We start from the raw sequence: 27,031 nt of genomic DNA, 5'->3' as shown, positions 1-27,031 counted from the left end.
TGAGTCATCTCCACCACTACTACACATAATCCTGCATCTAGCAGTAACAGCAGTAATCTGTTCCCAGACCCTACTTTGTGAACATGCTATCATTCGCTTCTTTATGTAACTGGGAGGAAGGGATGCGAATTATGATAACATACATGTCTGTATGGCTAATTTCTCCCCAATATACACCCCTTCTCTCATGCAGCGATTTCTCTCTTTCATGAATTCAGACATGGGAGACAAAAAAAATAGTAAAATAAAATAAAATCAGATCCTATCCTAGACTTAATCCTCCAACAAAATTCCACTTGCCAACTTATTTCTGTGCCTTGCACAAGATTTCTGAGTAAAGTCAAATGGGAGAGGAATGCTTGAAGTAACTTATCATCCCTTCACATGAAACTCAGATTCCTTCTTTTGGTCAAACAAAATTTTACTTTGAAAAGGTACACTATGGTTCTATTTCCACAACATGCTCACCCATGCTTGACATTATTTATTCAACCCAATCCTATTTATCAAATTTCTAAGGCTGCTTGATTCCATAACAACTCAGGGCAGCGTACAATATTAAAAAGTAGAACACATTATAACCAGCGAAAAAGAATGATAGATATCCATTGAGAGCAATAAATCATAACCCTCCACATCACATATTCCCAAAAGGGCCCGCCATAGTTCTTAGCCCAGGATCTGGGGGAAGAGTCAGGTCCTCACAGCTTGCTTAAACATCAGGATAGCAGCTGTTCGAATCTTTGGGAGATTCCAGAGGGCAGAAAATGCCTAATTCCTGGGTTCCATCAGATGACACTATTTAATTTTCTGGGTTTGCAATGCATATTGGATAATAAACCATATTATGGGCTTGGTTTGCACAGTTTGTTCAGCTAAAATGTACTTGATTCAATTTAGTGCTGTACAAACAAAACTTCTATTAGACCAATCTTCTTCAGAAGAATTTATTCCATTCTCCTTCCTATGATCATCTCTTTCCCTTTATAATACACCCCGTTAGGGTTAGGGTTAGGACAATAAATCAGTCTGATATCAACTTGATTAAAACTTCCAGCCAGCATTACCAATACTATGAACCCTTGGGATAATCGAAGTTGTAGCTCAATAGAATACCAGAACTGGGAAGACTGAACAATGTTGAAATATGAAGATCACATAACATTCTGCAAAAATGAACTCCAAAAGGGGAGAAAGGAAAAGGACCCAGAGACCAACAGATCAGCTAATCTGATATGAATCCCTTGAAGATTCATCCATAAATCATATCATAAAGTGTAAACACTGTGAAAACAATGCAGTGATGTCTAGATGTTAGCCTAGATTTATGACGAAGACATTCTGGCTAATCTTATTTCATTCCTTTAATCTATTAATTTCCTTAGCAAATTGTGGGAAATTTGCAGACATACTCTATTTTAACTTCAGCCAAACACCTGATAAAGCACCCATGACATTCTCATTAGCAACCTGGATGTGTGGCTTGCACAGCATGCTTATTAGGTGGATCCATCACTTGAAAACCATACCAAAACTCTCCATTCAGCTTCAATGAGCCCTGGACTGCATGCATGGCAGCACTGTATTAATGCCACAGAAGAGGAATTGGAAGGAAGAGTTATCAAATTTGCAAATGAGACTAAGTTGGGCAGGACAGCTAATACTCTAGAAAACAGAGAGAACATTTAAAATGATCTTGGTAAGACAGAGAAGTGGGCTGAAAGTAAAAAAAAAAAAATGTCCCAGAGAGGGAATATCTGAAGTAACAGCATGTGTGAAAACAATGTAGAATGCTGATCTAACAAGCTGGATATGTGTGAAGCATGCAACTTGGCTACTAAAAATTAAAATGGAGCTTTCAGGCTGCATAAAAGGATAATTTTGAAATCGCAAAATTATATTCTGTGCTGCCCAGACCTCCATCCTAGTACTGTATCCATTTCAGGTCAGAGGTGCAAAGAAGGGCTGTGAGACCCATTGGGGGGGGGGGGGCAGAAACTATATGCTACAGCAGCATTTCTCAACCTTGGCAGCTTGAAGACGTGTGGACTTCAACTCCCAGAATTGGGAGTTCTGGGAGTTGAAGTCCACACATCTTCGAGTTAACCAAGGTTGAACAACGCTGTCCTAGAAAGACTAAACTAAGGTCGGATGGGGAATAAAGTTGCCCCCTTTAAAGGCCCAATAGGACAGACCTGTTACCTCCCACCCCAGAGCACAGGAGGCGGAATCAGAGACTTAAGATACAGGAAGGCAGACTCTGCGGGTGAACGGCAGAAATTTCAACAGCGAGAGGACCTTTTACAGGCGGTATTCGAGCGGAGGCTGGACCTCCATCGGTAGGGATGCGCTGCGCCGAGCGGGGGTGGGGGTGGACTAGATGGCCTCTGGGAACGTCTCCGGAATCCGCTCCCGGGGTCCTCCCGGCCCAAGGATGGGCAGGAAAGGCGGCTCGGGAACCAGGGTCGCGTCTTCTGCACCCCCCTTTCCGCAGAGCCCCAGCCGGAGGAGCGCGCGGCCTGGCCCGGCCAGATACACCGCGCGCGAGGGGAGAGGCCGCCCCCCTCGTCGGCATCGGGCCGCGCGCGCGTGCAGGAGGGCCGCCCCTGGTCACACTCGAGCGGGCGGCCCTGCTCCCCTCCGCCGGGCCTTCGCGGGGCAGCCGGAAGCTCGACAGCCCCCGGGGGGATCTCGGGTTCCATGTCTCCCGGTCACGCGGAGACGCGACTCCCTGCACGGCTCCCCGGGCACCCCCGTCCCCCGCGAGCGTGAGGAGGGAAGGGCCTCCGCAGCCCTCAGGAGCCGCGGCCCAGGCCGGGCGGCGACGGACGGCCCGCTGGCTCCCCGCCCCCTCCCCTGAGGAAAACCGCCCAGCCCTCGTCGCCGCCGCTCGTCCTCACCGGTCGGCGGCTGGTCTCCTCGCGTCGGCTCCGGCCGCCTCCTCGACTGGGCGCTGAGGGGAGCCGGGCGGGCGGGGGAGGGGCGCCTCCGAAAACAGCCGTTTGCCTCTCCTCCGCCTCCAACGGCCGAGCAGCCCCCGCCACGGACCCCCGATTGGCTGCTGGCGAGCACGGAGGGGCAGCCCGGCCAGCCAATCGCAGCAGGGCCGTCGGGCGTCTCCACCAGTCGCCTTCCCCGCGCGCCGAGCCCGCCTCCCCGCTTGTTAAAGAGCTCCGGGGGCTCGCGTCGTCTTTCTTTTCTTCCGCTCCGGCGCTCGGCATTGGTCGGGCTGCGCTCCAGGCTCGGCCAATGAGGAGGCGCTAGAGGGAGGAAGTGGCGCCGCCCGATCGGGAGGCGCTGGACGGCAGCTCCGCTCCGATTGGAGGGCGACGAGGAAGAAAAGGTGGGCGCGGCCAGGCTCGCCCCAGCCACGCCCTTCGGCCCCTCTGGGGAAGAGATTGTAAAGCAACGCGGGCGGCCTACGTGAGGACGTGCACAGCAGCAGCCGCGGGAGGAGTGGGAGGGGCTGCGGGGCCTCGTGCACCAATCGGGGAGGGACGGGCGGCTTCTCTCCCGCACGCCCCGCCTTTGCACGCCTTGCCCCGCCTCCGCGCTCCCCCCCCCGCGGGTTTAGTTACACGTTGCCCAGAAAACCCGTTGGGCGTGTGCAAACCCAGCAGCGGGTGGGGGTGGGGCGTTCGTGGGATTGCGCCTTTCCTGGTCAAAGGGTGGGGGTTCAAATTCCCCCCCATTGGGGGGCTCTGGTCCTGAGTACTTTGCAAGAATAGCCGAGTAGTTGTTATATTAGATTTTTATCCTGCCTATATATATAATTTTTAATTAGGTTTTTACCCTTCCTCTCTCTCTCTCTCTCTGTGCGTGCATGTGTGTGTATATAAATTATATATATATATATATATATATATATATATATATATATATATAAACACACACACACACACACACAACAACAATATATTCTCTTTCTTCATATTACATATAATTCTATATATTCTCTTGCTCTTTCCATATATATCCTGCCTTTTTATACAATGATGTATATGCCACCCCACTGCCAGCGACTCTGGGCAGTTATATTTGGTCAAATCAAGGCAGCGAACATACCTGATCTCCCTGCAGCCGCCTGTGTTCCCCACAACAACAACCTGGTGAGGTGGGCTGGGCTGAGAGAGAGGGACTGGCCCAAAGTCATCCAGAGTTGAAAAGCCCAGGGAATGAAACCGGCCCGAAATGGCTTCCGGACAGCCACCAAAACACGTGTCACTTGCTTGGGGATATCCCACCTTTCCTCCAGGAGCTGAAGGCACTTATATATCCCTTTAATTTCACTGCACCAACCCTGTGAGGTTGGCTCAGTTCGGAGAGACTCGTGTGGTCCCAAAGTCCCCTGAGGAGCTTCCGTGGCTGAGTGCAGTCCGAGCCATCAGCCTGCCCAGCCCCGGTCCAACATTTTAATCCCTGCACCAGGCCGGCTCTGAAATCCTGGGAAGATTTTCAAAGTCAAACAAAAGAGTGTTGTTTGGCTTGTTTTCTACTAAGGCAGCGCCAGATGTGATGGGCTCGGGGGTGATCCTGTTCAAGCAACCAGGGCATTACCAAAGTTGGCTCCCCACAACCCCGTCACGTTTAATCAGAGATCCTCTTTCGTTTAAAGAGACATAGCACTGACCATTAGGTTTGTAAAACTAGACCAAACGAGTCGACAATTCATGCTCCTGAAAAACGCACCGTTTTTTGCTTCTGAACATACATCCTGAAGTATACACAAAAGTAAACAGTTAAAAAGCAGACCTACGAAGGCACGTTGGCTTAGAGCAGATGTCCCCTTTCCTCCTGCCTGTCCCCAAAACTATTTTGTTAATTAAAGGGGACTTACAGTTAATTATAGATTTCTAGGAAGGTGGTATGGATGTTTCCTATCATTTTGTGAATTGATTCTTAAGGGTGTTCTGTGCTTGAGGGAAGGGGAAAGAAATGTGGTTTTAAAAGTACAAAGGAAGCCTTTTCCCCCTTGTAAAAGGCAATTGGATAAATTGAAGGACAAAGTCTAGTAAGGGCTATTACATTTTGAAATCACAATGTTATCTCCATGTTTGGGACAGTCTATGATTTGAACTTTTCAAACCTTTACTCAACCATCTCTGAGTTTCTGGGCCGGAGTCATCTTGACTCCTGGTAACTGCCTTGGACCAGTCCCTGCAGTTTTCTTGGTGAGATTTTTGGAAGTGGTTTGCCCTTGTCTTCCTCTTCCCAGGGCTGAGAAAGAGGGACTGGCCCAAAGTCACCCCACTAATCTAAGGAAGGATTAGAACTCATGGCCTCCCAGTTTCTAGCCGGGTCCCTTTAACCACTACACCAAATTGGATCTCACTCAACCATCTAGGCCAGTGTTTTTCAAACTTGGCAACTTTAAGATGTGTGGACTTCAACTCCCAGAATTCCCCAGCCAGCCTTGCTGGCTGGGGAATTCTGGGAGTTGAAGTCCACACATCTTAAAGTTGCCAAGTTTGAAAAACACTAATCTACACCATACTATATAGAAAGCTTTGGGGGTAATTAATAGCATAAAGATCTATAACTAATTAATAGCATAAAGATCTATAACTAATTAATAGCATAAAGATCTATAACTGAAAGAGAAGTAAAAAAAAATTTTCCTGGCACCGCTCAAGTATTTGAAGACAGTTGGAGTTGTTTCTGGAATCCCGTAGCACATTTGTTTCCAGTCAATATAAACCCAGTCTGGAATTTGGGCCTTTATGTCAAATGAGTTGCAGATTTCACCCAGAAAAACCTCAGTGTGTGCAACGCTCGACAATTAAGAGCTAAAATCGGCATTCATCATCTGATGGTTGGCATGTCAAGCTCTTCACCTCTTGGAGGAGCAAAGCATTTTCGATAGTTCGGCTATATCTAATTTTTCGGAATGGCTTCAGGATGAGAGGCCATTTCCATGGCCATTTCTTGCTGAACAAAGTATGCAATCGAGAAGAAAATGTTTCATCGCATCTGTCCTCCCTCTGCTTCTGGAAACCCTACGAGCGCTGCTAGTGGTTTTTCTCAGTCACTAACATGTATTTCATAGACACATCCAGCCAGCCACTTGCAAGCTAAGGAGGGATAAAAAGGGGGGGGGGAGCCATAATTGGGCTGAAAACTAATCACGTATTACACAGACACCGTTTCAGGATGAGCAACATTCTGCAAAGCACAGAAAAGGGGTAACAAATAGTGAAGCACAGAAATAAAAGGCACAAGATAAGAAAAATTAAAGGGAATATATCTAATGGCTGCTGTGGGTCTTCCGGGCTGTGTGGCCGTGTTCTGGAAGTTTTGTTTCCTAACGTTTCGCCAGCATCTGTGACCGGCATCTTCAGAGGGCAGGAGCACAGACAGGAGCAGTTCTCTCTGTGCCCAGGATGAGGTGACCCTGTTGTGGGTATTTATAGAGATCTGAGGGGGGGGGATTGGGTGTGTGTGTGGGGGTTAGGGGGTGTGGGGGGGTGGGGGGTTTGGGTTAACGAGTGGCTGCTTGTTTTGGTGTCAGAATACGTGTGTATCTTCCTGGGGATTAGGCAGGGTTTTTTCTTCTATTGAGTTGTTAACGAGGGGCTGCTGGGGGTGATTAGTATGTTGCCGGTCACAGATGCTGGCGAAACGTTAGGAAACAAAACTTCCAGAACACAGCCACACAGCCTGGAAGACCCCCATGAGCCATCGTATTCCAGCCATGAACGCCTTCGACAATACATTGGAATATGTATATCTAAATTTACGCCAACACCGTTTGCTAGATTTCTCCTGTCTTTACAAGCCATTCCTGCTTCTATCCCAACTATACACATATCATATTGTACATAGTCTTTTGTTTTTTAAACTTCTCAGGTCTTTTTTAATATCTTACCAAGTCCATTCACACATGATTTTCTTGGTCTTCTTCTTCCCTCGCGGTGCTTGCTCTCCACTACTTTTCTGCGTCTTAAGGATTCTCCAGCCCTGTCTCCATCTTCAGTCAACATTTTACCAAGATACCCAAATTCATTTTTGGTTTCTTTGTGACTTATGCATAACACACCATTTTCCTCTCAATTTTCTTTGCGGAATACAACTCCCCAGGTCTTCAATACCAAGATTTTCAGATCTTTACTGCTCATTACATCATATAATCTGTTTAACATTCACCAACTGAAGTGGGTTTTCCACCAATACCGTATCATCTACATACAAAAGTATAGACAGTTCCTATCCAAATGCACGCACATTGCCACAAACATTCTTTTATAATATAAACCACCTTTTGCTCCCTGCTTGGTCGTACGCACATCCCATGCTGAGGCACGCTCAACTTCCATCCTGGATCGCCACATTCAGCCCCCCATTCACGCAGAACATTCTGTAATTCCAGTCCATTCACTCCATCTGACACTTTCTCTAAATCAAGTACCAATAAAATTTCCTTCTCACACTCATAAATTTCTCAGTGACCTGCTGAAGAGCAAGGTGTTCTGCATTTCTGTCTGACCTAAACCTGCCCTTTGCACATTGTGACCTCTTGAATCCTTTCCAGCAGGGTTCTGGCAAACAGTTGCCAGCCACGCTTAGGAAACTAATCCACTCTGTAGTTTTTGCCTTTACTCTTGATACATTTCTCTTTGCAAAGGGAAAAATAGCAGCATTCTTCCGATTGTTGAGCGTGGGCAATTTTCATAACCGTTTAAAAAGCCTTCTGTATAAGCGAACTAGTTCCGTATTTCCACATTTCTCCAGTAACACCAGTTACAGCTTTGCCATTTTTCAACATCCCCATGACATTTATGGCTTCCTTTTGTCATTTTGGACAATATTTTTATAATTATAGTTCTTGGACAATAACATTTATAGCTTTCAGTTCAGTTCTACTGATACTTCCCTGTGTGTAACTCTCTAAAATAGACATATCTTCTAGCATTCTCTCACTTCAATTTCATTGCAAATAATTTCATCACTGTTATGTTCAGTTTCATTCACTCTGCTGGAGGCTCCTTGTTTAATTAACCCTCTTCCAAAACAATGTTTTTATTTCCAGCAAAATCAGTTTTCTCTGCCTGTTTTAATCCTTACCGTTTCTTTATCTGTTGGATTATCCTTTTCTCTGTGTACATATTATACAGCATCAGTCCTTATTTTTCCTATATACGTTCTCCCTCATGCATAGCCCTTTTCACTTCATCATTCTTTTAAGCATCTTTTTCACATTTCCCATTAGCATAACTGTACACGCTTGTCTGACACTTTGTCACATGCATCTTTTCACTCTGATCCAGCCTCCCCATCCTTTTTCTTACATCCACTTCCCACTTGTTCTGTTGGGACATTAATCTGCCCTCAAACCTGTCTTTTATATAGGACCCATATTTTCCCTTTCTGCAGTGATTCCACTTTCACTCTCATTACTTTCTATGTCCATCTTTTCCCAAGATCACTCCCGACATTAAAGGTCTGTCTCACATTCAGAATGTCTTACCATTCTCTAATTTTTTCAATCTTTTGCCAAAAAATTGAATCACTAATGCTTTTATGTAGGACTAGACTATGTCCTGGACCATGTATTGAAAACATATTTTCTAGGCCAATATTCACCAAATAATCACCATTCTCACTCCTTCCTGGGTCTCCAAATGATCCAGTCATTGACTGTACCGTTAGCCTTGTGAGGTAGTCCAGACAGGAAGCACCACCAGGAGTGCTAGTTCTGTCTTTATTGTAAGGTTGCATGAACAGAGTCTTGCAAGTCTGGAAGTACCCCTCCCGTGTCCCTCCCTTTCACACTCCCGAAAACTAGGAAGGGCCCCTTCTGAGACGCTTCTGCTACCCCTCCTCCTTCGGACTCAAATTTCGTTTATCGGACCGTTGTCTAGGCTGGGGCTGTTCCTCCTCTCTCCCAGGCCATTCCCACATACTATGACACGTACTCTCTTCTCATCCTCTCCAATCCATTCATATCACCTTAACAAAATATTTTTCCTATGGATAGCATTCATTCAGCACATTGCCTCAATTTTCCCCAGCTCAGCACTGGTTCTTCCAGTAACATCGTTCCCTGGAGCCTAACACACAGGCTTGCCCTAAGAAAGAGGGTGTTATGGACTCCTCAAAGCCAGAACCATCCAGTTGCCAGCAGTCTGTCAACCACCGGAGCCTGGTTCAGTGGGTAATCAGCAGGAGCAAGTGAAAGAGGACTCAGGTGATGAGGAACCTGATCCAGTGATTGTCAGTAGATTCAGAAAACCTAGCAAAGGAGATCTGCTTGGCTTTTCAAGGAGCAAAGATACCAGAGCCCATAACTGAGTCATACCTGCATCTGACCTGTTTTAAGAACAGCTGCCAGTGGCTGACCCTTCTTAGGGAACAACTTGCGCGTCTTGGATCTGTGCTTGCGTCCTTGCTTCCTGCTCTGCTCCGTGACTCTCGGCTCTCCGATTCCAACTGGCTGACAAACGTCTCTCATGTTCAGCTCTAGGCTACACTTACTTCTCTGAAGTTGTCGTCCATTCACTGAGGTCTCTAATCACCCACCTACCAGGGAAAGTCTTGTTTCCTGTCTATTCTGGGGTCTTGCGTTCTCTCAGCCTGCCTTGTCAGTAAATCACTTGTAAATCAATCAAATGTGCTTGCTCAGCCTGGAACAGGATAGGAGGCCTATACAGGTAGTGGTCGCTTACCACCTGCCTTGTTGTTAACAACTGTTCAAAGTTACAATGGTGTTAAAAAAAAAAAACCTTTGCGACCAATCCTTGCATTCATGACCATTGCAGTGTCCCGCAGTCACGTGATCACCATCCAGGTGCTTCGCAACCAGCACACATTTATGACCGTTGCAGTGTCCTGCAATCACCATTTGTGTCGGAAACTGGCTTGCAACAAGCAGAGTTAATAGAGAAGGGGGAAGTAAAATCGTAAGTTGCGACCATGTGATGTTCTGCCTAACAACCAAAGGGGAAATGGGGTCATAAGCTGTCGCGGTCACGTGATGTTTTGCTTAGTGACCATGGCACTTAGTGATGGAGTTGCCACTCCCAACTGTGGTCGCTAAATGAGGATGACCTGTACTATGTTCCCAGCCTTTGTTGCATACCAATGACAGGCTGCATTCCCTGCTAATGGTAAGGACAGTACTGGCCAGTTTGGACACAATTTGGCCTTTATGCCACAAGCACAACCAAACCCCAGTTTACTGCAAGCATGGTCATACTATTCTCTGTAAACTAGCATATCTAATCTAAAGATTACCTTGCAAGCCATTATTTTGTTGTTCAGTCGTGTCCGACGCTTCGTGACCCCATGAACCATATTGCGCCAGGCCTCCCTGTCTTTGCGGCATCGGACCTTCTTTGCCCATATCCCAGCCACTAGATTTATGCAGTGTACTGATAAGAACAGGATAACCAATTCACTTAAAACTATTTCAGCATTTAAAAAGGCACATGCTCCTTTTGATATGAAATGTATTTTATTTTGAGAACTTCTGTTTGTACAAAATTGGCATAATTCAGAAAGATAAAAAAGTTACTTTTTCTGAACATAATTATATATTTATAAAGAGGCAAAAAACAAGTACATTTGTTCCAGTCTGTTCAATGTGAAGGGTGATTTATTAGCAACCCTGTTTTTTTTTTTATGCTGAGGTATTCACTGTAGAGTTTTGGAACTGATGAGGTGAGAACCAACTGACCATTGAATATATAGTCAAGATTTTCCATTTAAAAACTAGTTACATATCTAGTTTTCCATTCTAAGCCAAACTAGAAGATTCAGAATTAGCAGGAAAAAACACACATGCGGACTGCAAGATGATTATCTAAAACTAATGATATAGAATGGTAATATTACATTTTATAATTCCAAGAACAAAATTTTTCTGGCAGCTTGGAGTACAGTCTATTTTTAATGGCCCAGAGATCAGGCTTATCTATCAGTAAAGAGGGCCATTAAAAGGCCCTTCCAAATGGCTTTTCTATGTTCCCAAATGGCATCACAAAAAGTAGGAAGCAGCACCTGGCTGGTAAATGCAAAGGCAGAGGTAGCCATTTTGCATAAAGGCTCTTAAGGCAAGCTGTCGATAAGGAAGAGCTTTTGTTTTCTAAAAAAATACACACACATAAAACCAGGGACAACGGGGCCTCAACACAACCCAGGGAGGACGCCCAAGCCAAAGCATCATTACACACAAGCACCAAAAATGCTGCCTTAAAACAATTAAAACACTTCAAACTTATGGCCCCAATCCATATGCTTCAGAAGATTGTTCTAGCAACCAAGCTACATACAGGATTTCTGTTTCATGAGAGAATGCTTCACCCCTTTGCAAACTGAAATTCCGTCCAATTTAGTAGCACGTGATAACAAGCAATTTAAGGCTCCCTTCAACCTATGCTCTCATCAATATTTATGTTAGCTGACAATGGAAATGCTACCAAAAATATATATAAGCAAGTTCCTGAACCTTAGTTTTCTGGGGCTTGGGGTGGGGGAACGGAGACAGAAGTTTTTCTGAAAGGTATTTATTTAAATAAAACCCCACCAAAATCACAACAGTTTTTTGAAGGGGCAGGACAAAAACATAACAAAAATCAAACGGAAATTAGAAGTGCTTTTCAGAATCACCGTCCGTTGCCGTAACCTGGGAAGAGCTGATTTAAAAGATCCTGCAGTGGTTGATTCACTTCCATTGTATAGGTTTTGCCAAGATCGTAGCGGCACGCTGGGCAGCTGTACACTTTTGCGCGAAAAGATCGATCCAGGCAATCCTAGAAGAAAACAGACAAAAGCTAGCAACGGCATTTATGCTTAAACAACAACGTTTATAAACATAATCCTCCCAGAGAAGATTCGGTATAAAGCAGATTAAAAATGCAAATGAAGCAGAACAAATCTGTTTAAAGTTTAATTGTGAAGGTTCTACGTAAGCTGGATGGGTTAAGCTCTGAGTACCACTTATGCGAAACATTTACGTTCTGCAAAAAAAAATGCAAAGCAAAAAAAAAAAGTAGCAATAAATTACATGTTTTGGGTGGTGGAGTTATAATGTAAACCCTTTCTCCCTCTTGTTATATGTTCAGATTCCAATACTTTCTGAAACAAATATTTCTAATTGGGTTGTAAAAATAGTTCCACATAAAACGTGTTCACCTTTATTCTAGCAAAACAAACCAGAACAGGAAGGGGATCATCCACCTGGTATGCCGTTCTGATTCATCGCTTGTTCAGTGTAACGTAGAAGGATAAACAAAGCACAGCTTCAACTTCTATCAGGCTGACTTTCACATAACTTAGTTTGCGTGTATCAATTCTTCAGGGGATACTGAAGATTTAGGTTTTGAAGTAAACAAAGAACAGAGGAGCAACGAGCATGACAGGGTTTCAGTCAAACTCTCCTGCAACTAATTTAAATGAGGCATATTCATCTTGTGACTGTTTATATGCTCAGTTATCCCAAGATAAACAGCTGTAAACCAAGTCCGCAGACGAGTGGTCTTTCAGCTTTCTTTAGCCGCTAATTAATTCCTTAAACAAAACAGCAACACACTTCTACAGCTGGCATACTTGTTAAATAATTCTTTTAAGCATTCATTCATTCATTCATTCATTCATTCATTCATTCATTCAATTCATATAGCTGCCCATCTCACACAAAGCGACTCACTTTAGGATCAAATAAAATACTTTAGGATCAAAGTAATAAAACACTACTGAAAGCTAGTGTGGTGTAGTGGTGAAGGCATCAGGCTAGAAACCAGGAAACGGTGAGTTCGAGTCCCGCCTTAGGCACAAAGCCAGCTGGGGGACCTTGGGCCAGGCCCTCCCTTTCAGCTCTAGGAAGCAGGCGAGGGCAAACCGCTTCTGAAAAACCTGGCCACGAAAATCACAGAGGTTGTCCAGGCAGGCACCAGGAGTCAAGACTGACTTGAAGGCACCAAAATAACAACAACAATCACACCGACTGTATAAGAACAACAGCATGGCAAAATAGCATCAATGATGCACTGGAATCTCTGGAAGACATACCGCTTGCCTGCAAGCAAGAACTGCTGGGAACACAAAACAGACAAAGTCATAGAAAATGAAGATGCTAAAATGCTCATGGATTTTAGAATTCAAACAGACGAGCACCTGTCACACAACACCCCAGACGTAACAATTGCTGATAAGAAACACAAAAAAGTCTGGATAGTGGACAGTGCAATACCTAGAGACAGCAGAAGAGAAGAGGAAGAACTGGAGAAAATCACAAGATACAAAGAGCTGCAAACAGAAGTAGAACAACTGTGGCAAAAGAAAGCCAAGAGAGCCCCAAGAGTCATAGGCGCCTTGGGCGCCATCCCAAAACATCTGAAGCACCCCTTGAAGACCTTGGCATTGACAAAATCACCATCAGTCCATTATAAAAGGCAGCTTTACTTGGAACAGCTTATATCCTGCAACGATACCTTTAACCCCATCAAACAACAACATCTGCCTATCCCAGGTCCTTGGGAAGGATTCAATTGGTGGATCAAAATGCCAAATCCAGTCTAAACATCTGGCTTACTGTGCAACCAACAATAATAAAAAATACTACAATGTCCATCTCTGAGAAGAAGGAGTAGCAGAATTGAGGGGCAGCAACCAACCTCTGAAACCTGGATTTGGCATATTGATGATCCCATTATGCCAAATCTAGATTAAAGGTCTCCTAAAGATCAGAACAGAAAAGAGGAGTTTGCTAGCCCAGCCATTAATACCTCTACTAAAACTCTTCTCAGTTCTTCTAGTAAAGAGCAAGAGATTTAAGACAAAGATTGCACGCACTTCATTCGGCTTTGTACTGATACTTATCAAGGGTGACTGTATATTGATTGTCAGAACATTTTCCAACCTTTTATCAAGACTCTGGCGTTTATAATTCCACAACCCATGTTCTGAATCAGACAGCCAACTCCGGCAGGATGAGCTGCCCTGATGGACATGGAAAGTTGTAACTTGGTCAGAGTAAAAGGGTTTTTTTTTCCCTATTTGCCAAAACCATGAGAATTATCAGGCTGCTAGAAGCTTCCTGCCTAATTAAGACCCTGGGGAGCAAGCGCATGTTCCTTTGATCAAAATCTAGGAAGGGCAGATCTGTTAAGCAATGGAGAGATTGCAGGTGGTTTCTAGACACTGCTGGTGTTGTATATGTGGTGTGTGGACTGGATGTGCTGTGTGAACCCAGTGCTAGCTGGAGGAGGAATTTGCAGCTGAGGGCTCCACAGGAATACGCAGGATCTCAAAGAGAGATCTGCAAGCTCAGGAAAGATCTATTTTTGCCTAAGGACAAGCCCCCAAAGGTAGAGTACTGAAGCTGTAATAACAGACTAAGCACATCAAAGTTGCGTTAAGGAACCCCTGGGAGGGGTTAATCAGAGAGGGAAGGTGATAGTTAAGAAACTGTCAAAAGCTCCATACAGAAATGCCTGTATTGTTTGTTAAGCTATGGCCACTCTGTATATTAGAAATAAGCACAAATTATTTAACTAAAAGTGCAGTAACAATAAACATCACTGTAATTTAGAGAATACTCTGTGTGTGTGTCTAGAAAGCATCTGCCCCTTTTCCCACCCTCCAACAACAATCCGTAACACCGTGATTGCAGGAGGCCGACAAACTGTGACTGCTGAAATCTGCCAAGCCATCCACAGGCATAGTTATAAAGCCGAAATAAGCTTATGCCGTCATAAAAAACAAACAACACAAAAGCCCACTTTCCTCGACCATTGGAACTATACCAGAAAACCCCTTTCCATGCCCATGATGTTCTTCTGCCTACTTTTTATCATCGCCATGCCCCACTGCTGCCCTGCCTACCCAACGCACCTTAAGCAGAGCCCTGGACCACCTCAAGTTTGCACACACACTTGAAGAATGACAGCTACTCACCTTACATACGTTGTGCTGGCACACCGTGGTGATTGGTCGAAAAACCACCTCCTGGCAGCAAATGCACAGAAAGGTTTCTTCCACTTTGTTCAGGAATTTCTGCCAAGAAAGAGAATTAGAGTGGTCATAATGCTCCTATCATCATCATCATCATCATCATCATCATCATCATCATCATCATCATCATGCCTTATCCCCAATAGAGGAAATATTCCACACTGCATCCTTTCTGAAGAAAGTCAATCTGGCCGTGGAGAAAGATGGCTTCGTGTTTGCCTCCGTTACTGCAATGAGACCTGTGTTACCGTCATGATGATACTCCATTTTCTGCAGATCCCTGGGGTTTGGGGCCATTTCTGAGCCATTGCTTGGGGGATGGGCGAGGGTAAATAAGCTGAGTCGTCAGTTAATGTGGATAGTGCCACAGGAAAACTGACCCTGCAGCAGAGAAGGTCACCTCTTGTCTGGGATGGGGTTCAAAGTTCAAGCATGCAGCTAAGAACTGGACCTATTTATTTATCCGGAAAACCGGGCAGCTAACCAACAATATATAAAAATGATGTCAATTGAAAAAATGTAAAGCATTACAATACAGAGTACAATAACGACGATTGTACTGTAATCAAGGGCTCCACTAACATCCCAGCCTGAAGAAAGAGCCAGGTCTTCACAGCTTTCTGGAAGGTCAGCAGGGTTGAATTTGTTGCTAGAAGGGAAATTCAGACAGGGCAGTGGCTGGCAGTGCTTTTTATCAGCTGAAATTATACATGTGCTGCAGCCTTCTGCTCTTACACTGATTGTCACCATGGATTTTTCTCTTTCATATGCACAGCAATGACATCCGGGACAGAGCTGCTGTAATGGGACTGCCTTTAAACCTGGCAGAATACTGAGGCAGGCAGGCTGGCCATCCATCCAGGAGGCTTTTGCACACAGGATCTGAGAGAGTTTGACTAAAGCGCACAGAAAGCCATTTCAACCTGGGAGTGGATGGAGGAGAAGGCAAGCCAGCTGCCCAAGGCAGAATAGCGGAGCCATTTCACCAAAGCAAAAGAGCTGCCTGCGACAGAAGTGTTGCACGGTTTTTTCCCTGCCGTGGTAAATTCATTTAAATTCTGATGGGCTCTTTAAAGATGCTTACAGAATTGGTTCCTCCCATTGACAGGATCCTGCCATTTCATTCCACAGTACCTGCAGACCAGGTAATCTCCAAAGCAAACAAAAGCAACCGGTGGCCACCCGTTACGCTCGCCCCACCTACCGGTCCATCCTTAAGGGCTTCTAGTGCTTCATTCCACAACTTTGTATTGGCTTCGTCGTCTTTAATAAGAGCCTTCTGCTGGGGTGTAAGTTTGTAGACCTCCACTTTAGTTTTCTTTGGTGTAGCAGCAGGAGAGACACAAAGATCCGATTCATTTCCTAGGAGAGTGCACAATCGTACAGGACTTGCTCATTCGTTCATTCATTCAAGAAAAACCTTAAAAAGCTGTTTGGGCAAGCCAACTAAAGAAGACAGTTTACCAGATTTCCTTTTCCTCTTCCCTTGTCCTGGGGTTTCTACTTCTATTTTCTTGCTGTTTTCTTTATCTTTGTTTGCAACGGCTTCCAGATACCCTTCAGGATACTAAATCAGGGTTATGAAAAAGTTAGTTTTGGCACAACCCACACCTGTTAAAATGGTGGATAATAAGGGCAGCTCATCGCCATCTTTACAAGGCAATGCTGCCCAACTGTGTACCTGCATGGTGAGGCCAAGCTTCTTCATCCTCTCTTTGCCTTCTCTGGTCCAAGGGGCCGGCTCCTCATCATCTCTCCTGAGCATATAGCGCCAGACCAAGAAGCCAGATTTCCCTGTTTCAGGCCAGTATTTAACTACCTTTAAAAAGTTACAAAGAGGTTTCAATTCCATACACTCTCTCTTAAATATCCACTCGGCAAGGCATACCCCCTCCTTTCCTCAAGCTTTGGACCCACATTTACAAATCAACTCAACCTTACCTTATAGATCCCATCGTAGCGGTTTCCATCTGTGGGGGCATATTTACTGTATCTGCCTCCCTTCACATTCCGTACCACCCGGACTGGTTTGCCGGCTCGCCAGTCCTTTGCTTCAGCACCCTCTTTATCATTAATCGGAGCGCTGCAGTTCAGGGCCAGAGCTCTGCAAAAAAGGAGCACAAAAACGGTTTTAGGGGTCTTCCCTGGGGAACCAAACCTTTTGTTCTATTACAGGGCATTGACACAGTAGGGATTGCAAATTTCTCCTTCATGTCCCAGTACATATCACTTGAGATTGAGCATAGAAGAATCCTGGACAGTTCCCTGCTGCCAACAGTATTCCCAACCAGATGTCTCTGGGACACCCTGCAAATAAAATGTAAGAATCACAGCCGCTCCCCAGCAACTAGTGTTCACTTCCTGAAGTCTCCTACTGGGAATAGATTTTATAACTTGAAGTTTTATATACTTATATAATTAAACATTGTCATCTCTATGCAGAATTCTGTATTTACCATATGGAATATCCACAACCCCTCTAACTCTAAGAATAAAGGAAAAGTGGACTGCTTAGCTCCTCTGAGGATTTGTATCTTCAAGGACAATCCCAACTGACAGGATGACAGACCCCAATCCCTCACTTATCCTTATGAAAACCTGGGAATCTTATCCTCCAGAGAAAACACTTATAGTATTCTTCAGATATGCATACTTCTACATGATGGGAGGGAGAAAGCTATTTCTCAGAATAATCTGAAAGTTGGAAGAGAAGAACCTCCCCCAGCCTGCCTTTTGTCTCTCTAGTAATATAAATGACAGTAGCCAGAATTTCAAAGAGAAGGAATACAATTACATTCGAAGACAGAGAGTCAGGTTCCCGAATGGGAAAGTTACCTAGGTTCAAGCCGTACAGTAGGAAAAGGCACCTAGTTTTCTTACAAGAGGCACCTATGATAGCAAGCGATTCAGCTGTGAGCAGACAGACTCCTTCCCAAGCCAGAGTACAAATTACAGGTGGTCCTTGCTTAACAACCATTTGTTCGGCGACCATTCAAACTTACAACAGTGCTGAACAAATGGTACTTACAACCGGTCCTCATACTTATGATGGTCACAGTGTCCCTGCGATCACATGATTGCCATTTGCAATCTTCTTTGCTGGTTTCCTTCAAGCAAAGTCAATGGAGAAGCCAGCAGGAGGTCACAAATAGTGACCATATGGCCTCACACTTAATGATTCGCTTAACAATGGCAAATGGAAGTGCTCAAATTTCCGTCGCTAAGTGGCACAGTCACGTGACATCGTGCTTTACAACTGCATTGCCTAGCGATGGAAATTCCGGTCCCAATTACCGTCATTACATGACCTACTATTTGTAGGTGAAAGATACCTGCAGTAGGACATGCCAGCAAGTAGGTACGTCCAACTATATCACCAAGTAAACTTTTTATTATTAGTCTTTCCATCTTGTCTGTCATTACATTCGTACTCTGATGAACCTGGAATAACTTACAATAGTTTACAACTTACAAAATATATAGCAGCTTTGCCTTGCCAGTGTTGGTGGGGGTGTGGTTTCCTCCTCAATCAGAGTATTGTTTTCTGCCTGATTGTCTGTCTGGTGTTGATCCCTGCTTATCTGAGTGTTGGCTGCTGGAGGGGATATGTTCTAGTCTTTCTGTTTCCTTCCTAGGTTTTTTAATTGTCTCTTTTGAATAGTGCATAAATGTGGTTTATCTCTTTGTGTCTATTGATGGCTGATTTGTCTGAATGTAAAGTTTCCAGGAATTCCCTAGCATTTGTGGATTTGGCTTGGTCTCAGACACTAATAGTTTCCCAGCTGAAACTGGGATTGAGTCTCTGCATATGTTGTACGATTAAGGAGTTTTTGTCATGTCTTCTGACTGCTAGTTGGTGTTTGTGGATGTGTTCTGCAAGCCTTCTGCCCATCTGTCCTACATAGTGGTTGTTACAGTCCTTGCATTGTATGTTGTAGATGAGTGCTGTTTTTCCTTCTTGGGCTACTGGGTCTTTTGGTTTGCTTAAGAAGTTTTGGAGGGCTTCAGTTGGTTTGTGTGCTACAGAGATGCTGTGCGGTTGCAGTAGTGGTGTTCCTCTGATTTGTTGGTATATTTGCCCATCAGACTGAAAGTACGTATTGAGGCAAAGGTTGATGAGATCCATGAGTCTGGGTATTTCAATGTTATTGTATTTGGCTACATCAGTGGTGTTGTGCAGTACTGCTACAATTGATTGTTTTACTAGTTCTGGATCTATGGATGTGAAGAGTCTTTGCTCTTCTGCTTTGAGTTGGTTCTGTTTCTGTATTCTTCTGGTCTATGGTATAATTGTCTCCCTTATGCTTCCTTGGGTCTCTGTAGTAAGTCCTGTAGTTCTGAATGCTGCTTCCAAGGCTGCAAAGAATTCTAATTGGTTAGCATCCTCCTCCATGTTGTAGCTGAGACCTTTCTGGAGGATATAGGTAGTTCTTGTTTAGCAACTGCCTCACTTAGTGACCATTCATAGTTATAATGATGAAAAAGTAACTTTATAACCAATCCTTGCATTTATGACCTTCGCAGGTCTGTAAAGCAAAGCTGAAGTAAGATCATAAGCACAGTTGTGATTTCACTTATGGACCGAGTTGCCGGTCCCAACTGTGGTTGCTAAACAAGTACTTGTACTGTGTTCTGCAGTGGATCGTGGCCAGCTGGAAATGTTTACCATCCATTCTGGTTCAGTTGCTTCTTGGGCTTAACTTGAGCAGTTTGGTTTGGAGTTTTGTTTTTTTCTTTTTTCTGGCTTGTCTTAGAGATGTAGTCTTGGTGTTCTGGGTCTATGTTCCGGAGTCAGGGTTTGTTCTAGTTGATCCTTGAGGTTATCTATGATGTGCTGGTACTGGGGAATTCTGGGAGTTGAAGTCCACACATCTTCAAGTGGCCAAGGTTGAGAAACACTGGTCTAAGATGAGCATCCATAATCATTAAATGTACAATTCTTCAGCCACTTTGTTGAGCTATTTTCCATCCAGCTGCAGTTTTATTGGAGGTCTGTATCTTACACTGGTAGGCAGAGCATGCTGTCGTAGGCATTCATGTAGAAAGAACAGTTGTTCGTTGGCAGAAGTTTGCCTACATGCAAATTTTTCCCTTTAATGTGCTTTCTGAAGTGTTTGAGGCCCACATGTGGTTCCAATAATACAAAGCAGGTGTGCAATAACACAGTAATACGTATCTGAATGCATGAGAGCAATTACATGAGAACATAAACTGCAAAAACACCCCATCCAAAAGCTAAATATGATCAGAAAGATACGAAGATTTAATAGACACTGCTGCAGACAAACCATTAAGCATCCACTGAATTATAAATGCTACTCTAAAAACTGCTTAGAGAAATCAGACTTATTGAGCTTTACTAACTCCCCACCTTTTGCAAAATCCCTTGGAGTTCTCCTTACCTGTTCATTTTTGTAAGTTTTTGATCACAAGACTGTTCAGCTGTACGTTTGTTCCCAGAAAGGTCACGGCCTCCACTTCCCGTGTAAGTAAAAGAATTTCCATGATCCTGAAATATATTCAGATAGTTCAATCCAGGGCTGGAAAAATCCCAATCAGCTGGTCACTCGAGCACCTGAATAAATTGATTTTGGCACTTAAAGACTTGGATATTTGCTTAACTTTATTAATTGGTGTGCAAGGTTTTTAGAATGGCACCTGTGGAATACTGAAATATTTCTCCAACTCGCCCTAAGCCTATTCATGATTTGCTTAACAAACTGTTTTGAGTTCTTCCAAATGTGATCATTTGCAAAGAGGACATGAACTGAGTTCTAGCTCTGCCACATTGCAGCTTAATCAATATATAAAATTATTGATTTTATATATCAATACAAATAAACAAACTTTGGCCTGAACACTAATAAATAGTCTTTGGCCTCAACACTAGTTTATATCTCTTAGGGCCAGTACAGCTGATCAAGTCTATAATACACACACCACCCCCCTTCTATTACGCACTGTAAAAGAAAGAAAGATGCAGCAGCACCACGATACATTCCTTGCACTCAATTAGCTTGACAGCAGTGGCATGCTAACCTTTATGCGTCAACTGTTCATTTGTAAGCATTGAACAAGAAATACTGCCACCTCCCACATTGGAAGACTCCATGCTGCTCCGGTCTGACTCCCCCAGTCTGAGCTAACTAATCTAGATCAGTGTTTCTCAACTTCAGCAACTTTAAGATGTGTGGACTTCAGCTCCCAGAATTCCCCAGCCAGCATAGCATGATCTACAGCAACAACTGCGAGGGGACTGTTGTTTTCGACTTGCTCTTAGCTAAGATGCTCTTAGCAGTATCCCAAGTCCTGGGATACTGTTTTACACCTATATTTCTTACACATATTTTAATTCAAATACCGTATCGCATACATGCACAGCTCAGAGCCTGTTATGACTGGAGCAGCAGAGCTGAGATGTGCTGAGCAGCCCTCCCTCGTGAATGAACTCACCCTAGCCTTTCATTATTAAATCAGTTTTTCTTGACCAAAAGAACCAATTTAAGGATTTCAGTGCACACTAACCAAAAGCTCAGGGCTGAGGGGAGATGGCATTGGTTGCTAATTTAACAGGTGATAAGTAGAAGAAATGTTAGCAGAAGAACAAAAGAATCTAAGGTCAGGTTATCTAGGGATACTGTGCTAAGGATAGGGATCTCAAGACAATGGCTTGGAGACAAATGTGGGTAAGTCTACCTTTCTTAAGAAACGTTTAATTGAAACACAAACATCTAATTGGTTATTAGGCCTTCTGGCAAAAAGGAGGGCAGCACTGAGAGATACAGCAATGTCACTTACTACATCATCTTCATATCCGCCTGCCAGAACCAGAGAATAGGCTCCATCGTTGCTTCGGCCATGAATACCTGCGACGTGAGGCCTGTGGACGCCCGACTCACTCACCTGAAGAAGAAATGCAAGGCCATAGGTCAAAGCCTTGTTGGTAATGCATTAGGAGGTGCTGCAGAGTGTCTCCCCTGCTAAGGAGCTCTAGAATAACTCCAGCTGCCGCATTAAGTCTGTCATAATCCCATCAGCAAAGAGGGCGCCACTGCCCTCACCCTTTCAGCCACCTAACAATAGTAAAAGTACAATTTGCCACCCATATAAAAATGTACAGGGACAGCAGGCACAAAGAATATGAACCAAGTCCATATCTGGCACTCTTTAGAAGTTACAGTGCTAGCCAACAAGGTTAAGATGTTTCTCCCTTCTGTTCCCTTTTCCTTCAGACTCAAACAGCCCTTTGCACATTGACACCCCGTAAAGTCTACTGTACAGCCTCACTGTTTGCCCGTTCCTTATCCTTCATTTCTAGGAGCAGCGACTCACCTGCACTCTGAATTTCCACATGGTTCCCACCGGAACCCCAGGGATGGGCCCATAATGGTTGGATGGCACAATGGTACATTCCCTTGTGCGGCCTACGCATGCCATGCCCTTAAAAAGAAAAAAAGGGGGAGCGGGAGAGCTACATTTTAAACATGATCAACACAACACAACCATGGATGCATTCAAAAGGGCTGAAGTAAGGACTGGCTAAAGCCCACCTGTGCTTTTCCAAAGTTCTAATGAAGTACCCCATCCCTGAAATCCCCAGAATTAGCCCATCGGGCCTCTCAGCTGCACATTCGCTGGTGGAGCAACAGATCTTCACCTTATGCAAGGCACTGCATCCAGGAAATGTGCTCGGAACCCTGGGACTCCCTATCAGGACAACTGCACCCAACAGTCACCGTGCAGCTTGTGAGGCTGCTCCTGCCAGCTCCTCTCCCTACTTGGTGATTCCCGCTTCTCTCCACAAGCCTTCCAGTACTTTTAATAAATTAGAAGCATCCAATATATATTTGTGCTGGTTGAGCCATGAGTGGGCATCTTTCTCTCTCCAACAAACAGACAAAACCAAACATCCGGTACCTTGCCCCAATCCCGCTGAGAAGACGAGTTAGCAGATGCCATTTTAGATTTCTTTTTGCTTTCCTTCAGCTTCTCGCCCGCCAAAACCACCTCGCTTGCATCATTTCGGCATTCAGGACAATACCTAGTGTTTAAAGAAGAAGAAGGAAGCATTCATTTTCTCAGCTGATTTTTATCTGCAGTACCAGATAAAAGCATATATTAAAAGCTACTTTCACAATTTCCAATTGTCCCGTTGCAGCAGGTTAGAAACTCTCCAAGACTGCCCAAAGCATGTCAGGCAGGACTGCGTCATGAAGAGAATCAACATGAATTCACAAGATAACCGTTTTCCTTTCTGAAAAACATTGCTGCTTTATTTACTTATTTATTTAAAATATTTATATAGCCACCCATCTTGTACCAACTCTGGATGGTTCACAACCTTGCCAATTTTGCATGTTTTTATACAGATATAACACACTAAGGAGAGATAGAACTCAGTAATTTAATAAAACTTTATCTGTAGACATACTCGGGTGCTGCCCAGAGAAGAACACCTTTCATTGAAATTATGAAGTTTTCTATCTGTTCACACTACAGGTCAATCTAGGTCCTTATTCCAACTTTCAGCAGGGTTCTTTCCAAGAAGTGGTAGCTGGAAATACCAGGTTCTGTGGCAAGAGCCTCCCATATGCATAACAGCCGCACTTGCATTTAGTGGCACTCACGCCCCAACACGATCAGACAGGAGGAGCAAGAATGAAACCAGTCTGGAGCTCACAATCTACTTCAGGGTTTCTCAAACACCAGCTGGGGAATTCTGGGAGTTGAAGTCCACACATCTTAGAAGTTGCCAAGCTTGAGAAACTCTGACCTACATGGTCTGAGAGAACTGCATTGTTTGCATATCCAAGTTGTTTACAAAAACATCCTTGTACCGAGCAAGCGTAATTCCTGGCAAAGTATTTTGCGTGCCAAGTTGAATGGTCAGGAACAATACTTTCTTTTTCACAAATTGGTCAAGATGGAAGTCACAAAAAGATGTTTTGTATTACTCTGAGGATCGCTATAGAAGTGTCGAGGAAGCATGAATTTTGAATCCCCAATGATTGTTCCACATTAAGCTAAACTTTCCACTAAAGTAGACAGACAACCCGCATGCAAGTGGATCCCAAGGATACCCCTCAAGCTGGTTTTTCATCTCTTCTGCATATGAAGGATGAGGAATCTTGACATGGATGCCCTAAATCCCCCCACAAATGGGTCATGTTCTCCAGTTTGGAAGATTTAAAGGGGCAAAATGAATTTGTTTGCTCTTTAAAACCTTCCAAAAACTGTGTTGTCCCACCAACAAAAGCACTCTCATGATATTACCACTTATACTCTCTACAGTTCCTGGGAAGCCAATAAAATGTTTCAGCACAGCACTTGGCTCCAAAGGAAACAGAAGCAGTGCCATAACGGCATCAACAAAAGACCAGGGTCGCAACCTCCTCATTCCCAATATATGGGAGCTGACTGGCAGGGAAGATTGATGAAAAAGTGGTTGTCAAACTCTCATTTAGGGAAGGGGGTATAAAAAAGGTGGGATTAAAGGGCTTTTTTTTTTAAGGCTGGTCCTGCTTCTCATCCCCCAAAGATGATGATTGTCAAGCCTAAAAGCAAAAAGTTATCTAGGACAGCCACATGTCTTAAGACGCACTGTAGGCATTTATTTTGACCTACCAGTCCTCATCATCAGGTATCCTGCTAAGAGGGGGGTTAAGACAATAAATGTGGAAAGCCATGTCACACTCATCACACATTAGCTGTTTTTCTGGGTCTTCTTTCCCACCACATATGTGGCAGGCACACATCCGGCAGGTTTTGTTTGGGTTGTCTTTACAATGCTTGCACACTGGCCCACTTTGCCCTAAATAAATTTTAAGAGAAGACACATATAAGCACCTCACAAAGAACAGGCAAAAGACAGAAAGCCACAGAGGATGTTGGTTCTGAACCTCATCCAAGAGATACAATTTATGGCATTCACTAGTATAATCATGGAAAGGCTTAGATGGTTTTTTAAAAGGTGAGATGGAAAATTTTTCAGAAAAATGATTTATCAACCTTTATTAGGTGTGATGTCTAGAAAGAACTTCCCTATCTAATAGTAATCTCATCCCTTGAGGACCAAAGACAACTTTGTCTTGACCCATCCCTCCACAAGCATATTTTCAGCAAAAACTATTATCATGGAGTCCTTGGGGTTCTCGCAGCTTGGTGGTTTTCTTGCAGACGTTTTGTTACCTGGCTAGGTAACATCTTCAGTGCTAGTAGATGTTACCTGGCTGGGTAACAACACGTCTGCAAGCAAACAACCAAGCTCAGAGAACCCCAAGGACTCCACAGTACAACCCTGAGCTACAGATACTCCCTTCTATTGAAAACTATTATTTAATGCTAAGCAGGGCAAGTCAATATGAAGGCAAGTGACAGAACTCACTTTTTAGGGGACTTTCTGCAGTAAGAGGAACAGCACAGCCTGGTTCTTCAATCTTGTAAATCTCATCCACCAGAGCAATTCGGCAATCATTCAGGGTATCTCCACCATCACTACAAAACAGGGCATCAGAACAAGCTATGCAGAAGAAGAGGTAATAATGGAGATTTCTCCCACATAATTCCTTCCTACCAATGCCACAGGAAAAACAGGGCAAATAGGTGACTTGCCAGATTAATGCTCCTACATTGGATCTAAATGGCAACCCTTCCCTTTCAACTTCTAACTGAAAACATATCTGGGTTACATTAGCACGGACTCCAAAAGGTTGGGTGAACCCATGGAATGACATTTTGCTTGGACACCTGACTGACAGATTCCAAGCATTCTCACTTACCCAAGAACGATCTTGGCATATAACTCTTTGTAAGTCCTTGTTTCCCGCTTCTGTAGGATCTCAGCATCGTACCAAAACCCCCTCTCTTTTGGATCATCGGGATTATAATTCAACATGACAACATCTCCAGTTTCTAACTCTTCCCATTTTAGAATCGTCCTGGCACGAGCACGCACATCTTTGGAGTTCAACTGGATGACACCATTCTCTGGATAGCTTTATTTGGGATAGAGGGAATTAAGACAATAAAATAAAGGAAACCATTCTACCTTCCCAAAACCATTCTTTATCATTATTATCATTACTCATAAAAGGGTGATAATAATTTAATTCCTGTATAAAGATTAAACGACACTCCTTGTCCAGCATTTCCTATAACAAAATGGAAAAAGGAAATTGTATGAGCATAAAATAAATCAATTTTGTGCAGGTACTGATTTCAGGTTTTAGACTATATATATCTATATCTCTTACTGAAAAATGCATATATATTCAAATAACAAGAATACACTTTTACTGGAAATTAGAATTTTCCTGACCACTACATAAGTTCAAATAATTAATCTGAATCTTCCTTACCAGAGATTTAAATCAAAATTGTTGGAATACAAAACATGGCATGGATATCCATCTGTTCTACACAGTGGACAGGAGCTAACAAAAAAAAATCAAGTGCCTCAACTAGGTAAGTGTACGTGCTACTTATTAGTGTAAATCCACAACTGGAAGTAGAATGGTAGAGTTTAATACTGGAGCACTGCAGGTAGTTAAGCATTCTGGCACGGGGGACAACTACCAAGGGTCTGCCTTCTCTCCAGGTTTAATGCAGGTTTACCAAGTCATCTAAGATCTATGATGCTCAAAGTATTAAAAAAAAACAAAAAAACACCCAGGTCAGGGATTTCAGATTTTAGCAATGCTGGATAAGCACCTATGCTTCAAACTGGATAGTAAAGAAATCTGACTATGCTGGTGGCAATTTCACCTCACCTTTTCTGTGTCTAGTGGATATTCAGAAATTTAACAGGTTTGGTATAAAGAAAAATTAGAAACAAAGCATTTCTGCAGGAACAGAAATAGGAACAGCAAGAACATCCCAACAGCAATAAAAAGGCTCATCTTAAGATGTTACCATCAGATGACAGCCAAGGAAAATCTCCTCCTTTCCCACAGAAAAGGGAGTCAAAGACCTTGCCCATCTGGGCATAATTTAGCCCACTGTTTTCCAACCCTGGCAATTTCCAGATGTGTGGAATTCAAATTCAAATCCTAGAATTCCACAGCTAGCATGGCCACAGATGAGA

General features: G+C 43.8%; 2 protein-coding genes across 4 annotated transcripts in view; both read right to left on the bottom strand.

Moving 5' to 3' along the window:
- KDM4B (lysine demethylase 4B) overlaps positions 1–3,156 on the bottom strand; it is a 180,842-nt gene extending 177,686 nt beyond the window's left edge. The window contains exon 1 of one of the 2 annotated variants that reach the window (XM_088149338.1): positions 2,901–3,156. The gene's annotated coding sequence lies outside the window, so the exon portion shown is untranslated. The remainder of the gene's footprint in view (positions 1–2,900) is intronic. The other variant, XM_088149339.1, reaches the window with a different exon arrangement.
- A 7,285-nt stretch (positions 3,157–10,441) lies between these two features.
- UHRF1 (ubiquitin like with PHD and ring finger domains 1) overlaps positions 10,442–27,031 on the bottom strand; it is a 32,355-nt gene continuing 15,765 nt past the window's right edge. For both annotated transcript variants that reach the window (XM_007437450.4, XM_025172732.2), the window contains exons 5-17: positions 25,728–25,943; positions 25,334–25,443; positions 24,574–24,760; positions 22,867–22,990; positions 22,282–22,389; positions 21,748–21,852; positions 20,352–20,458; positions 16,891–17,053; positions 16,631–16,768; positions 16,414–16,516; positions 16,154–16,311; positions 14,893–14,991; positions 10,442–11,747 (exon numbers count right to left, since the gene is read on the bottom strand). In XM_007437450.4, coding sequence (XP_007437512.1) covers positions 11,601–11,747; positions 14,893–14,991; positions 16,154–16,311; positions 16,414–16,516; positions 16,631–16,768; positions 16,891–17,053; positions 20,352–20,458; positions 21,748–21,852; positions 22,282–22,389; positions 22,867–22,990; positions 24,574–24,760; positions 25,334–25,443; positions 25,728–25,943 — 1,765 coding nt within the window. In that variant the 3' untranslated portion in view covers positions 10,442–11,600. The remainder of the gene's footprint in view (positions 11,748–14,892; positions 14,992–16,153; positions 16,312–16,413; positions 16,517–16,630; positions 16,769–16,890; positions 17,054–20,351; positions 20,459–21,747; positions 21,853–22,281; positions 22,390–22,866; positions 22,991–24,573; positions 24,761–25,333; positions 25,444–25,727; positions 25,944–27,031) is intronic.

This window comes from Python bivittatus, unplaced genomic scaffold (genome assembly GCF_059951505.1).
Source record: "Python bivittatus isolate LINGU-HERP-01145 unplaced genomic scaffold, Pbiv_v1 ctg000580_np1212, whole genome shotgun sequence".
Classification (NCBI taxonomy): Eukaryota; Metazoa; Chordata; class Lepidosauria; order Squamata; family Pythonidae; genus Python; species Python bivittatus.
Note: the sequence above shows the minus strand (reverse complement) of the source record. Positions and strands in the feature narration are given on the sequence as shown.